This window comes from Apteryx mantelli, chromosome 1 (assembly GCF_036417845.1).
Source record: "Apteryx mantelli isolate bAptMan1 chromosome 1, bAptMan1.hap1, whole genome shotgun sequence".
Taxonomy (NCBI): Eukaryota; Metazoa; Chordata; class Aves; order Apterygiformes; family Apterygidae; genus Apteryx; species Apteryx mantelli.
Window position 1 is genome coordinate 2,214,474 of NC_089978.1, and position 15,357 is coordinate 2,229,830.

A 15,357-nucleotide genomic window follows, 5' to 3' on the forward strand; every position below is an offset into this window, starting at 1 on the left:
TGACTGCTGGGCACCCAGCGATATCCTTTCCAGGCCCTGCTGGGCAGCCAGCTCCAAATCAAGTCCCCGGCCCTCGCTGCAGATGAGGTCAGCGCTGCCCTGCCAGCAGACGTATTTTGTTAATGCAGCCCTGCTGCTCATAAAGCATCCTGGGCGCTACCTGTGCCAAGCGAAGTCGCTCTGCAGAGCTACAGCCGCAGCAGCAGAGAACAAGCACGCCTCCCAGAGACCGGTCGCACGCCGGACCTGAGAAACGCACTTGTTAACACCCCGGAGAATTTAACACCGCTAAACACCTCCGGAGTGACGCCACAGCACAACCCCAAACCAGGCAGCCGAAAGAGCAGGCGTGGGGGCAGTCAGCCCCCGCTGCCCTATCTATCCCAAGAGCTGTACCAAATGCCTACGCAAACAAGACGCCGTGCAGAGTCACAGCAGGTACCGGCGATGCACCCCTGCCTTCCCCGCGTGCCGGAAGAGCTTTCCTACCTTTCTACCCGTCGGCAGCAGCAGCGTTCACTCGCACGTCTCTAAAGGCCACTCACCTGTCGACTTCAGAAACATTGTTGATCCTTGCGGCTTCCAGCAGAGCATCTTCTGAAAAGAGACACAGGCGAGAAAGCAAGTTAGTACCAAACATACATAGGTGCTTAACAACCCGGAGACGGGGCAGGCCGCTGCTGCAGAGGCGGCAGGTGCTTTGTGCTCTTACCAAACGACGCAGGCTAGGAAGATCTATTTCTGAAACCAAGTTATTTCAAAATTACTCGCTTGCCAACTTTCCCCAGCCTCCCTGGAAGCCCTAGTGTCAGGCTCTGGGGGAGACGGGGCTGAATAGCAGCTCTCCAAACGTGGGCATGGGGCACAGGAACGGGGTCGAGAGTACACAGGTGGGGGAGCCTCTGAGCAAGCCGAATCCCTGGCCTGGTTGCACAGGTCCCTTCCTCAGCGCTCCCAGTTCAAACACAGATGTTCAACCAGCAGAAACAGCAGCTCCCGGCATGCTGCGTGACAGAGTCCCCTGGGCAGCAGCGCGGATCACCCGTATCTGCAGGAAACTAACCGCGATCCTGACTACGGGCATGCCAGCGCAGCCCACCTGGGTTCAGAAGGTGTCACTGCACTAGTCTAGCAAAAAGCTAAGACCGGAGCGGAGGGGAAAGGACCCTGCTGTGGCTCTGGGGCTTTTTCAACGAGCCAGTGGCGGCCTCCTGCTTGCGCAGGGCTGCAGCAAGGAAGCAACTGCCTGAACAGCTGGAGAAGCAAAGACTTCTCCCGTGCTTGAAAAGCAAACTGTGGCCTCCTGCGCCCAGCAGGCATCACAGGGCACTGTCACCCACGGCAGCCACAGCGTCAGCCAGGGGTTTCCAGACAGCAGAACAAGGCCAGCGAGTGCCTCATGGAAGACTAAGAATGACATCTCCTGGCTAAAAAGGGTAAGGGCAGCACCCCAGTTCTAACGCTCCAGCCACGACCTCAAAGCAAGACGAAGCCACCCCCCCAAAAAGAAGATTTCTTCCTTTTCCCCACAAGCACAGCGTGTTGCAAGCCAGCAACCCAGCAGTTTGCGCGGACGCCACGTGCGATAGCGGTGCTGCGGCCTCCTGACAAATCCGTCCTGCTGCATCTCTAAGCACAGAGCTGCTGGAGGAGCAGGACTTCTTTACAAGAGCGCAAGAGGCAACAGCTGCGTCAAGACGTTTGGGAAGCTGGGACAATTCTCCCCAGTTCTTACCACCTCCGGGCGCTCTCTTCTCAATCCCCAACCTTTCAAGCCTCGTTCGCCTTCTTCCAGGCGTTCGCGCCAGCGGCTCAGCCCTCTGCCTTGGATTTTAACCTAGGCAGGAGCCCCAACAGACACAGCTCTCCGACCTGCCCGCCCCATTCCCCATGGTGCCTGGACACCCTAACATACAGCCACAGCTGGACAGGAGGCAATGGTTACCGCTTAATCCGAGTAGCCGGTTGTTTGCTTTCCGGTTGCAGAGGTTCTAGCAACACTGTGAATCTCAACGTTTGCTCCGGTGCTTCAGAACGAGCAAGCAACAGCGTCAGCACGCTGCAGATAACTCTTTGGGCTGAGGAACGTCATCAGTGCAGATGCACATCCAAACTAAGAGTTTTCCAGCACTAATCGATCCTGATCTTACTAGGAAAACGGAGATCAGTGGGCACCCCAGGTTTATCTCGGCAGCGTGCCGTCAAAGACAGCTCGCCGGGCTGATTGTGTCAGAGTGGAGCGGTGGGTACGTTCACGGGGCTGTCCGGGGAGCCGACGGCTGCTAGCTGGCTTGAGCCCCCACAGCAGAGCACCCACAGTCGCACAGGCCACAGCCTGTGCCGCACAGCTCCACCTGAGACACGGGCAAACTCGGAGCCAAACAACCTTTGGTGTTTGAGTTACTGTAACGTGGACTTCAGGTCCAGCGTATGACAGAATCACGGAATGGTTGAGGTTGGATGGGACCTCTGGGATCGTCTAGTCCAACCCCCCTGCTCAAGCAGGTTCACCTAGAGCACGTTGCCCAGGACCGTGTCCAGGCGGGTTTTGAATATTTCCAAGGATGGAGACTCCACAACCTCTCTGGGAAACCCGTTCCAGTGCTCTGTCACCCTCTCAGTAAAGAAGTTTTGTAGCATCTCTCCAGTACCTGCCCAGGAACAACGTGGAGCCTCCCCAAACCCAACCTCAAAGCAAGAACCAGGGGGAGGCTCTCCGAAGAGCGGCCCAGCCCAGGGAGCTCTCTCAGATCAGACTGCTGCTGCTTTCCTCCGGACAGCCGTGACGAAGCTGCCCGGCCCGGCCGCAGGGCTCAGAGAGGCTCTCCAGGCCTGAAGAGCACCTCGTGGCCACGCACTGACTGCTCTCCTGCAGCGGCAAGCAGGCAGCATCCATACCTCACTGTCCTCTCCCGGAAAGGGTCCAACCTGCTTCCCCGCCCTCCGGGCTGCTGGGCTTTGAGCACTCACGGCTCTGTCATCTATGCTGCCGTCACGGCCACATGACAACCGCCCCGATCCGAGCGGGCTGCACGCTAACAAGTCTGTGAACCGTCTCCTACAACGAAGGCAGGCCTCGGTGTCACCGAACTTTCCTAAGTAGACGCGCTGATTGCACAAGACTTCCCATAACGAGTGAAGCATCCTGAGTAACCGAGCAAACAGCCCGGCGCAGCACTCTGTGCACATTACTCACAGAGAAACCAACCTCGGACACGCTTGAAACCACCGAGTGAGTAAGCGGAGCAGTTTCGAGCCGAAGTCGCAGCCCTTCCTTTCCCAGGCCTGTGCTCACGCCAGCTGATGAAGTCACTGTCACCATCCCCTAACCGGAGGGCAGTGAGCACTGGTTCACGGAGAAGGGAAGGCCCACCTCACGCACGCACCACCTCGTCTTCCAAAGTGCAGAATGATCCTGGATCCTGACCTGCACCCAGCAAAGGACCAGGGACTTAAACACTCCCCCTCACACCATGCGCCTGGAATAGAGCAGAGCAGCTGGTGGGTCTAGGCTCCAACGCTGCCTTGTCCAGTAACACCAAGGAGGCCGCTCAGGCTCCTTCTGGACTGCAGCAGGAAAGCAAAGGGAATAAAAACAGCTTTCCCGGCTGAGGTGGAGAGGCCAAGTCCATGATTGCACCCTGGGTGCTTCAAAATATAAAAAGCTACATGAATGCTGAATACGAGACTTGCTGTGGCCCAAACCCACAGTTACACGTCAGCCTGAAAGCATGCAGCTTGCCCCAACAAATCACGGGGTCTGTCCTGTGCGCTTCAACTCAGACGCACACGTCAGCCTTTGAGGGACACTAATGGTATGGAAACGAGAGCTAGTGGCCACCCACCAAGTGCCACTTCCCACTGTGGGGGTGGACGTAGGAACCACTCAATCATAAAACCTTGCGTTTATCAGAGCAGTAATTTAATCCTTTCCCGACTCCCAAACCTTCGTATCTGCCTGAAGTGCCTGAACTAACTTAGGTTCACAGCAGAGAACCCCAGGACCAGAGAAAGCTGGCGCTACGGCGAACAGGCAACCTGACACTCGCTACACCTCAAACCCTCTCCTGACAGCTTTCCTCCCCAAAAGGGCCTTGGAGGCAGGTCCTCTCCCAGCGCACATGGAAGAACGGTCCCTAGAGAGAAACCGAAGCAGCCCGCATCCGGCAGCGGAACGGGTGCACACAGACTGCCTGCAAACACCCACAGCTCCTGCGACCGGGTGACTGAGCTCTGCGGTGCTCCGAGCGGCGCGGGGGCCAGCGCCCCAGCTGGCAAGCAACAGGAGAGAAGGAATTATTTATCTGGCTTGGTTAACACCTGGTTAATACGGTTATTTTATCTCGGCAGTGAATGCAAGCGCAGTTATCCTCGCACCGCAGAAGCGTTTCAGGGATCCCTCGTGGCTTAGGGACCCACCACGGGGTTAGGGATCGAGAAGGCTCCCCCGGAGAGCACCCTCAGGCCCAGGCCCCGTCCCGCATGCCCCGTCCCCCTCCCGAAAGGCCACGAGCCCTCCACGGAGCGCCCTGCCGCCCCCCGGCCTGGCCAGCGCGGCGACGACGACAGCAATAGTCACCCTTGGACATGTGGTCCCTGGCGTAGCAGCAGGCCAGCGCGGCGGCGGCGACGGCAGGCAGCGCAGCTCGCCGGGGCCAGCTCCCACCTCGGCTCCGGCGCCCGCCGGCGTCTCCTCCGCGACGGCAGCGCCGCTCAGCACCCGCGGGGCCTCCTCCAAGGCCCGGGGCCTGCAGCCCCGCCGCCGCCGCCGCCTCCCCCGCGGGGGCCCCGGCGAGGCCCGGCGCGGCCGCCGCGGGGCGCCCCGTCGAGAGCGGCCCCGCCGCCGGGCTCCCCCTGCCGGCCGCGCCGCGCCACAGCAGCGCCGCGCTCTGTTGCCGCGGCGGCGCGGGCTCGCGGCGCCCCCAGGCGGCCGCCGCCAGGAGCTGCCGCGGCCCGGCAGCCCCCTCGGCCCTCGCGGCCGCCGGAGCCCCGCAGGCCTCCCGCCACGGCCACGGCCGCGCTGCCAGGAGCCGCGCCAGCCCCGGCGGCGGCGGGCGGGACGCCAGGGCGGCCAGCATCGTCCCCCGCCTCCCCGCGGCGCAGCCGCTCGCGTCTTCCCCCCCTCCCCCTCCGCTGAGGCGGGCGAGTCAAAATGGCGGCTGCCGGCAGCCCGCCGCGGCGAGGTCGGCGGCGCGGGCACGCCGCGCACGGCCTGCTGGGAGCTGTAGTCCTCGGCCGCGGGCCGCGCCGCGCCGCCGACGGCGCTGCGGACTACAGCCCCCAAGGGGCGCTGTCACAATGCCCGGCCCCGCCCCGCCCCGCAGCATGCCGGGAAACGCCGCCCGGCAGGGGGCAGCGCGGCGCCGACGTGGAGGCCACAGCGTCGCGGGTTCGCGCCCGGCCCCCGGCTGGTGGCGGGGCCTGGCCGGGTCCGCAGCGCCGCTGCCGGGGCGCCGGCCCGTGGGGCTGCGGGGCCCGGCCCTGCCCGAGCGCACACACACAGGTGCACAAACACCCGTGTGCACACACCCATGCATGCAAGCAGCAGTGTGCACAAACCGTGTGCTAATGTGCATGCACACAGAGGTGTGCGTACACGCTTCCACACATACACGTGCATGCACACAGGTTGCACCCACATGCAAACCCGTGCACACGTGTGCTTGTACACATGCATGCAGACAGGTGTGCGCACACACGTACACACACACACGCACTCATGTGCATGCATGCACAGAAAGGTGTGCACACGTGTGAGTACCCATGCTGGGGCAGGCCAGGCGGTTGCCCTTTGCACACACGTGCGTTGCTTGCAGACACGCAGACAACTCCCCCCCCCCCCCCCCGCAGCGGCCCTGCTGCTTTCCTGGGAAATCCCGGTAATTTATCCGGGGCAGGAAAGTGGGAGGGAGCAAACACCCTGGCTAGCGCTGGGGAGCCACGTGGAGCAGCTGCTGCTCGGCGCTGCTGTGTTTGCACACGCAGGAGGGCTTGGCGCTGCTGTGTTTGCACACGCAGGTGGGTGCAGCTGTGGCTCAGCACTGCTGTGGGGCCATAGTGTCCCTGCTGCGTGCATGGTCTCCCTGCACCATGCATGGTCTCCCTGCTCCATACGATGGTCTCCCTGCACCGTGCATGGTCTCCCTGCTCCATACGATGGTCTCCCTGCACCGTGCATGGTCTCCCTGCTGCGTGCATGGTCTCCCTGCACCATGCATGGTCTCCCTTGCACTGTGCATGGTCTCCCTGCTCCGTACCACGGTCTCCCTGCTCCATACCATGGTTTTCTCTCCCCTTGGTGCCCGGTGCCCCCCAGGCAGCCGTGGCCGTGCCGGGAGGCAGCAGCGCAGGGGCAGCGGTGATGCCGGCAGGACGGCGAGGCCACATTTTCGTCCCGGCCCGCAGCAGGAGCAACCTCACGAGACAGAGAGCTTCAAAGAGCAACTTGCCGCCCAACCCAAGCAAAGCATCTGGGTAGTATGGAAGACACCGAGCACTAAAAAGAAGGAAAAAGCGAAAAAACGCTTATTTTAGGGACGAGATGCAGGACAAGTTGCAGCCCCAGCGCCTCATTCCCGTTCCCGGGGTGCAGCAGCGTTTGAGCGCCGGCGGGCTCCCCGATCGAGGAGGAAACCCGACCTTTCCGCCTTTTTTGCACTCCCGTTTTGGTTTCACGGTGCTGACGGGGCGCTTGGCGAGCTGCATTAGCCGGAGAAAATCGCTATTAAAAATTGATGCTAAAAAAAAAAAAAAAAAAAAAAAAGCACCGTTGTCTCTTGCAGAGGAAGCTCCGGCCGTCGGGAGCCGGGTTGCGCGTTCGCATTAACCTGCGGACTCCGGACCTCGCCGGAGCCGCTGGTTGCTTAAACTGAGCTTTCCCTAAGTTGCATTTTGGCAAGCAAAAGAAAAGCAAGAAAAAAATTATAAAAAAATCATGGTTAGCTTTTTCTTAAAAAAAATAAAAGAAATTGGTTGCTTGTGCTTTTACCTATCTGCTTTCCGTCCGTCGGAGAGCTACTGACCATCACCCAAAGGACGAGTGTGGAAATGTGCGGATGAGACTGGCAGCCCCTCCTGGAAAGGGAGCTGCGGAGGTGCAATAACGACCCTCCTCGCCGCGAACCTCCGGCCGACGCGAACGGCTTCGATTTGCTGCGCTAAGCGACCGCCGCGCTGCTCGGCCTTCGTTGACATGGTTATTTAGGGCACCGGGAGCTGGGAAGAGACTTCCCCTCCCGCTTCCGAGCAGAGGGAAAGGAGTCCTTCGTCTGCAGCATTTCCCGAGGCGGCTGGGAAGCCCCGGCCTTTCCGAAAACCGCCTGCTAGGCATTTATCCGACAACAGCGGCTCCTGGCAGGAGAAACCGGCCACTCCGGGGCTCCGAAACGCTGCAGCAGCCGGGCCTGTGCGGGGCTGCGCGTGCACCTGCGCGTGCACCAGCTGCGTGCACGCCTGTGCGTCAGCGTGCACCTGCGCGTGTGCCTGCCGAGGCGAGGGGTGTGCGTGTGCCTGTACAAGCAGTGTGTGTGCGCACCGGCTCTGTGCGTGCGCGTATCAGGTGTACAGACCGTGCACACCTGTGCACATGTGCGCGTGTGTGTGTGTGCACCGTGGGTGGGTGCAGGAATGTGAGTACATGCACACGCATGCACCGTGTGTGAATGCATGTACAACCCCATACGCGTGTGTGTGCACCCCGTGTGCGTGCGCACCGTGTGCGGGGGGGGTGCAGGTGCGCGTGCATGCCTGTGTTTGCATGCACAACCCCCTACGCGTGCGTGTGCACTTACCCGTGTGCATGTGCACCGTGTGCGCGGGTGTGTGTGCAGGTGCATGCGCACGCGCGTGTGTGCATGCCCCACCCCCCATGCATGTGCATGCACCCCGTGTGGGGGGGGGTGCAGGTGCACGTGCACGTGTGTGTGCATGCACAACCCCCTATGTGGGTGTGTGCACTCCGTGTGCGTGTGCACCGTGTGCGTGCACGCCCCACCCCCCGCGCGTGTGCCTGCACCCCGTGTGCGTGGGGGAGGGTGTGCAGGTGCACGCGCATGCGCACGTGTGCAAGCACCACCCCCTACGCGTGCGCGTGCACCCCATGTGCATGCACCCTGTGCGTGCACGCCCCACCCCCCACGCGTGTGCACCGTGTGCGTGCGTGGGGGGGTGCAGGTGCTCGTGCACCCGCGTGTGTGCATGCACAACCCCATACGCGTGCGCGTGCACCCCGTGTGCGTGCACGCCCCACCCCCCACGCGTGTGCGTGCACCCCGTGTGTGTGTGTGGGGGGGGGTGCAGGTGCGCGTGCACGTACATGCACCACCCCCTAGGCGTGTGCGTGCCCCCCGTGTGCGTGTGTGTGTGTGTGTGGGGGGGTGCAGGTGCGCGCGCAAGCACCACCCCCTACCCCGTGCGCGTGTGCCCCCTGCGCGCCCCCCCCCCCCAGGCGCGTGCACCGCGCGCGCTCGCCCCCGCGGGGTCCCGTCGCCGGGGGCGGCGCAGCGCCCCGAGCTCCGGGGCCGCCCCCCGCCCCGCCCCCGCCCCCGCCCCCGCCCCGGCCCCAGCTGCAGCCCCGGCCCGGCCCCGCGCAGCGGGCGGCGCCGCGCACCGGCGATGCCGCCGTAGGGCAGCAACAGCGGCGGCGGCGGCGGCGGCGGCTCCGTCGGGCCCGCGCCCCGCGCCGGGGCCATGTCGGCCCGCGACAGCGTGCAGATCCCCGACGACCGCGACTTCCGCGACTTCCGCGCCGAGTGCGAGGCGGAGGCGGGCTGGAGCCTCACCTACAGCAAGGGCGGCCTGGCCGTCTGGGTGCAGCTGCTCGAGGTGGAGCGCTCGCTGCACAAGATCAAGGTGAGCCCCGGCGCCCCCGCGGGGCCTGCGGGCGAGCGGCCACCCCGCGCGGGGTCACACCCCCGCGGCGAGCGGCGACCCCGGGGCGAGTGGGGACCCCGGGCCGAGTCAGACCCCCGGGGCGAGCGGCGACCCCGGGGCGAGCGGCGACCCCAGGGCGAGCGGGGACCCCGGGCCGAGTCAGACCCCCGCGGCGAGCGGCGACCCCGGGGCGAGTGGGGACCCCGGGCTGAGTCAGACCCCCGCGGCGAGCGGCGACCCCGGGGCGAGCGGCGACCCCAGGGCGAGCGGCGACCCCGGGCTGAGTCAGACCCCCCGGGGCGAGCGGGGACCCCGAGGCGAGCGGGGACCCCGGGGCGAGCGGGGACCCTGGGGACAAGTGGGGACCTGGGGGTGAGTGGGGACCCCGGGCTGAGTCAGACCCCCGGGGCGAGCGGCGACCCCGGGGCGAGTGGGGACCTGGGGGTGAGCGGGGACCCTGGGGACAAGTGGGTACCTGGGGGTGAGCGGGGACCCTGGGCTGAGTCAGCCCCCCGGGGCGAGTGGGGATCTGGGGATGAGTGGGGACCTCAGGGTGATCCAGCACCCTGGAGCAATCTGGGGATCCAGGGATGAGCGGGGACCTCAGGGTGATCCAGCACCCTAGGGCAAGCTGGGGGTCCTGGGAACAAGTGGGGGCTCTGGAGTGAGCAGGGTCCCCAGGATGATCCAGCACCGTGGAGCAAGTGGGGATCCAGGAATGAGTGGGGACCTCAGGGTGATCCAGCACCCTGGAGCAAGCTGGGGGTCCTGGGAGCGAGTGGGGATCCAGGGACAAGTGGGGTCCCCAGGGCGAGCCACCACCCTGGGGCAAGTGGGGAACCAGGGATGAGTGGGGTCCCCAGGGTGAGCCAGCACCCTGGAGTGAGCTGGGGGTCCTAGGAGCAAGTGGGGACCCTGAGGTGAGCGGGGATCCGGGGGCGAGCGGGGTCCCCAGGGTGAGCCAGCACCTTGGAGCAAGCTGGGGGTCCTGGGAGCAAGTGGGGACCCTGGAGCAAATGGGGATCCGGGGATGAGTGGAGTCCCCAGGGTGAGCCAGCACCTTGGAGCAAGCTGGGGGTCCTGGGAGCAAGTGGGGACCCTGGAGCGAGTGGGGATCCAGGGATGAGTGGAGTCCCCAGGGTGATCCAGCACCCTGGAGCAAGCTGGGGGTCCTGGGAGCAAGTGGGGACCCTGGGGTGAGTGGGGATCCGGGGGCGAGCGGGGTCCCCAGGGTGAGCCAGCACCCTGGGGCAAGCGGGAATCCAGGAACCAGTGGGGACCTCAGGGTGATCCAGCAGCCTGGGGTGAGCTGGGGGTGCTGGGAGCAAGTGGGGACCCTGGGGCGAGCGGGGATCCGGGGGCGAGCGGGAGCGAATGAGGACTTTGGGGCATGCGGGGACCCCCGGGGTGAGCGGGGACCCCCGGGGGACAAGGGGGGACCCTGGGGACAAGGATGGCTCCGGTGGGGGGGGGGAGCGGGAACTGCGGGGCCTCGGCACCGCCTGGCTCCCACGCTCGCCTGGGGGGGGGGGGACACGGGCACCAGGAGCAGCCGGACCCCCCCCCGCCTCGGGAGCCGCAGCGCTCCGACGCTGGACACCGGAGCGGCTGGAAGCACCAGGCGCCCGCATCTGGGGCTCCGACGGCGCCGGCAACCGGCAGCGATGCAACGGGGGAGCGTGCGGCGCTGGTGCCAGCGGGGATGCCACCAGCTGCGTTGCCTTTCCGGGGGCTGCCGGGCCTGGCGCCGGTGCAGCGGGGTCGCAGCGCCCTTGGAGCACCCGGAATGCCGTGCTGCCGCGGCCTGCTCCGGCGCCGCTCCGCCCCGGCAGCACAAACAGGCGCCGCCGGGGAAACCAGTCCCCGGGGACGGGAACCGCCGCGGCCCCCGCCTGCGCTCCCGACATGCCGGGAGCTCCCAGCGTGCCGGGGGCTGCGGGGCGCCACCTCTCCCTGTTGCAAAATCCCTGTTTTGCAGAATCCTGCATCTTGCCGCTCTTCCTCGGGCTTTTGTGAGCGACCTGCCGAAAGCTCCGTGTTTTTTATTTATTTGTCGGGTTTTTCTCTCTCTTTCTTTTCCTTTCCGCCGCTGCGTAAGCGAGGGAAAGCCGAGCGCCGGGGGCCCCGTCCCGCCGTGCTCCCCCCCTCCCCTTTCGCCTCCCGGCGCCATTAGGAATGCAGCTCTCGTCCGACCTGTTTCCCGGGAGCCTGGAAACGCAGCGGGTTTGTGCCGCTGGGGCCCCACGCAGGCGCGGGCTGATTCGGCGGCGAGACGCGATCCCGCCGCCGTCTCCCTTCACCATCCCGCCGCGGGCCGGGAGAGCCTTGCTCCGGGCCGCATCCCGATCATCCCTCGGCCCCTCCGCTATCCGACCGCCCGCGCGCTTATTTCGCTTTGCTTTTTGCCCCGCGTCCGATAGGAGCCTGCCGGCTTGCGGCTTGCGCCCGTCGCCGCTCGTGTTTTTCCGGTCCGGGGCTACGGCATCCGTGCCGAGCCGGGGAAACGTTGCAAAAGCGGCAGCCCCGCGCCCTCCACCTCTCCTTGGCCGTGCTTCCTCCTCCTCCTCCTCCTCCTCCTCCTCTCCTGGCACACGCCAGAGTCAATATTGACTCAGGGCCGGGAGCTCCCGGGCGGCGCTCCCGTCGTGCCGGCTCCGGAGCTGGGGGTGCGCCGCCCCGTTCCTCCCTGATTTCAGACCTCCGGAGCGGCCGGGAGAGGCGGCTTTGGCACGGCGGCGTTACGGAGGGAGCCGGCGGCCCTGCCGGCGGCACGATGCTCCGGCCCGGCTGCGGAGCGAGGCTCAGCGGAGGACCGGAGCAGGAATAGCATCCGGAGGGCGGCACGGCAGCTCCGGTGCTGCACAGCCCCCCGGCTCGCGGCCCCTGCCGAGGACGGCAGCTTTTCCTTTCTTCTCCTCCTTTTCTTTCCGATGCTTTCGCTGCCATGGTTACTGGGAGCCTCCGGAGCGGAGCGGCGAGGCTGCTGCTGCGGGAGCTCCCTGCGCCGCCGCTGGAGCCGGGTGCCCCCAGCTCCGTGCCGGCCCCCCGCCACCACCATGGGGAGGCAGCCGGCCCCGGGGGAGCCATGGAGCTGCTCCCTGCCTTTCCCACCGCCCTGCGCCCGCGAGGGGTTGGTGGCGCTTGCTGTGGGAGCCGCGGCGCTCCGTCTTGCCCGGATCGGAGCCGGTGCTCTCCGGCGGAGATGGAAACCCTGGAGGGTGTTGCAGTGTCCTGTCCATGCAATGCTCCATCCATGCAATGCTCCATCCATGCAGTGTCCCACCAGTGTGGTGTCCCATCTGTGCAGTGCCCGTCCATGCAGTGCTCTATCCATGCAATGTCCCACCAGTGTGATGTCCCATCTGTGCAATGCTCCATCCATGCAATGTCCCACCAGTGTGGTGTCCCATCTGTGCAGTGCCCTGTCCATGCAATGTCCCATCTGTGTGATGTCCCACCCGTGTGATGTCCCACTAGTGTGGTGTCCCATCCGTGCAGTGCCCCATCCATGCAATGCTCTGTCCATGCAATGTCCCACCAGCGTGATGTCCCATCTGTGCAGTGCCCTGTCCATGCAATGACCCGTCCATGTGATGCCCCACTGGTGTGATGTCCCGTTGTTGCAATGCCCTGTCTGTGCAGTGCCCCACTGGTGTGACATCCCATCCGTACGATGCCCCATCCATGCGATGCCCCATCCATGCAATGCCCCGTCCATGCAATGTCCCACCAGTGTGGTGTCCCATCCGTGCAGTGCCCCATCCATGCAATGCCCCATCCTTGCAATGTCCCACCAGTGTGGTGTCCCATCTGTGCAGTGCCCTGTCCATGCAGTGCCCTGTCCATGCAATGTCCCACCAGCGTGATGTCCCATCTGTGCGGTGCCCTGTCCATGCAATGACCCATCCATGTGATGCCCCACTGGTGTGATGTCCCGTTGTTGCAATGCCCTGTCTGTGCAGTGCCCCACTGGTGTGACATCCCGTCCGTACGATGCCCCATCCGTGCGGTGCCCTGTCCATGCGATGCCCTGCCGTGCCGGTCCCACCTGAGCACGGGGAGGAAAGGGAGCCGGGGGTTGGCACGAGCTGCTCCGGGGCGTCCCCGCGCGAGCGGCAGGGCTTTTCCAGCACCGCGTCCTGCTGAGGCCCGATAACTCGGCTCACCCCCCCGCCCGCCGGGCGCCCCCGGGCTGGTGACGGAGGGACACGAGCGGTCGGTCCCACGCGATGAAAGTGCCTGTGCTACTGCGCGCCGGGAGGACACAGCTCCGTAGGCGCATCCTTGACTGCAGTGGCCGTGGGAACCGCGGGATTCAGGGCGCCGCTGCCTCCCTGCTCCGAGTCGGAGCCCGGCTCCCGCGTCCCCCGCGGCACCGTGCCACCACCGGCGGGCCAAGGGCTTGCAGAAAGCGAGCGTTAACGAGGGCGTCTTCGTCGCGGGAGGGACACGGGGGAGGTCGCGCGTCGCTGGGGCTTCGCCAAGGAGCGTGGGTGCCGCGGGTGCCGGCGGTGTGGCGGCGGCGCCCGGAGCGGTTCCTTGACCCGCCGGCCCCTGCAGTGCAGGATGGAGTGCAAGGACGTGCCGGCGGAGACGCTCTACGACGTGCTGCATGACATCGAGTACCGCAAGAAGTGGGACACCAACGTCATCGAGACCTTCGACATCGGGAAGCTGACGGTCAACTCCGACGTGGGCTACTACGCCTGTGAGCGGGGGGCGACCGGGAAGGGGGGGGGGGTGGAAAGGGCCCGGCAGCTCCCGTGGCACTGGTCCGGCTTGCACGGCTGGGAGGGAAGGTGTTTCACCCCCCCCTCCCCACTCCCCAATTTTGCCCGCTGTCCCCAGGGAAGTGCCCCAAGCCCTTGAAGAACAGGGACGTCATCACGCTGCGCTCCTGGCTGCCCATGGGCACCGACTACATCATCATGAACTACTCCGTCAAGCATCCCGTGAGTCCCGGCCGTGCGGCGGCGGCGGCGGCGGGGGGGGGACCGGGATGATTCGGAGCTCGGAGGGGGGGGCTTGGACCGAGGCCACCTGATGCTTGCAAGAAGATGGGGCAGGAGAAGCTGGAGCCCATCAACGCTGTCACCCCCGTGGGTCCCCGGTTTTGGGGAGAGGGTGCTGCACCGGGCCGGGGGGGGGGGATAAGGGGGGGCTGCTCCGCTCCAGGCGGGCACCGACGCTGCCCTCCCCCCCCCCTTCTCCGCAGAAATATCCGCCCAGGAAGGACATGGTGAGAGCGGTGTCCATCCAGACCGGCTACCTGGTGGAGGGGAAGGGGGCCAAGAGCTGCAGCATCACCTACCTGGCGCAGGTGGACCCCAAAGGTAACGTGGGGGGGGACGGGGGGGCCGGTGCTTTATTATTAACAAAACGCATGCTTTATTTTGGGTTTTTTTTCCCTCCTTTCTTTGAAAGCGGGAAGACTGACCCGCATCTTAATACCGGTTTTTCTTCCGCGCCGGCGGAAGGGGGAAGCAACGCGGGAGGAAACTCCGGGTTTGCATTTCCGATGCAACCCGATGGCGCTTCCCGGGCTTCGGTTTCGCCCGGAAACCTCCGATTTTGCTCGAAGCCGCTTTTTGCTTTTCCCCGTCGCTCCTGGGCACCGGAAAGGGAGCGGGATGGGGGAATGGCGCGGAAAGGTGTCACGACCGCGCGGGGTTCTCAGCTCGGCTCCTCTCGCCGCCGTTGCCGCCAGGTTCCCTGCCGAAGTGGGTGGTGAACAAGTCGTCGCAGCTCCTGGCGCCCAAGGTGAGCGCGGGGCGGGCGGGCGGGCGGGCGGACGGACGGACGGGCGGTGGGGTGGCCGCGGGCGCCCGCCGCTCACGCTGGCCTTCGTCGCAGGCGATGAAGAAGATGTACAAGGCTTGCCTCAAGTACCCGGCGTGGAAGCTGCGGCACAACCCGCACTTCAAGCCCTGGCTCTTCCCGGAGCAGAGCCCGCTGCCGGCCGTGGCCCTCTCCGAGCTCTCCATCCAGCACGCCGACTCCCTGGAGAACATCGACGAGAGCGCCCTGGCCGAGGCCAAGGACGACCGCGGCGAGGCCAGCGACGACGACGCCGTCAACTGAGCGATTGCCCCCCCCCAACCCTGCAAACCCCCCCCCCATTTTTGGGTTTTTTTTGGGTTGTTTTTTTTTTTTCCCTTACGTCTTCGTGCGACGGAACTGCCTTTCTCCGGCCGGGAGAGCTCCCGGGAGCTCCCTGCCCCACGTCCCGCTGGCCGGAATCGCCCGGCTCGGCATCCGGACACTTTCTACGCTAGAATTAGAGGCCTTGGATCTGGATTTCGGAGCTGCTCCTTGCCCGCCGGCGCCCCTCCGGCGTGGGGGGGGGGGGGGGGATGATTTTGTACCTTGTGCCGGAGCAGACTATTTAGGAATAAAAGGAATCGACAGGATGCGCCGGGTGACTCGGCTTCTCCGTGCCGCCCCGACGCCCCGGTGAGGGTCGTCCCGGGGCTTTGGCACGTCCGG

General features: G+C 65.4%; 2 protein-coding genes across 2 annotated transcripts in view; one reads left to right on the forward strand and one right to left on the reverse strand.

Annotated features, from left to right (window-relative positions):
• Positions 1 to 4,654, reverse strand: part of CLPB (ClpB family mitochondrial disaggregase) — a 93,341-nt gene extending 88,687 nt beyond the window's left edge. Inside the window, exons 1-2 of the mRNA XM_067305809.1 lie at positions 4,580 to 4,654; positions 546 to 597 (exon numbers count right to left, since the gene is read on the reverse strand). Of these exons, the coding sequence (XP_067161910.1) occupies positions 546 to 597; positions 4,580 to 4,589 (62 nt within the window). The 5' untranslated portion in view covers positions 4,590 to 4,654. The remainder of the gene's footprint in view (positions 1 to 545; positions 598 to 4,579) is intronic.
• A 3,933-nt stretch (positions 4,655 to 8,587) lies between these two features.
• On the forward strand, positions 8,588 to 14,978 carry STARD10 (StAR related lipid transfer domain containing 10). The gene is made up of 6 exons (XM_067289595.1): positions 8,588 to 8,850; positions 13,432 to 13,579; positions 13,720 to 13,823; positions 14,087 to 14,204; positions 14,579 to 14,631; positions 14,725 to 14,978. Exons 1-6 carry the CDS (start codon positions 8,689 to 8,691, stop codon positions 14,950 to 14,952), a joined length of 813 nt encoding a protein of 270 aa, XP_067145696.1. The 5' UTR covers positions 8,588 to 8,688; the 3' UTR covers positions 14,953 to 14,978.
• Positions 14,979 to 15,357: the final 379 nt, after the last annotated feature.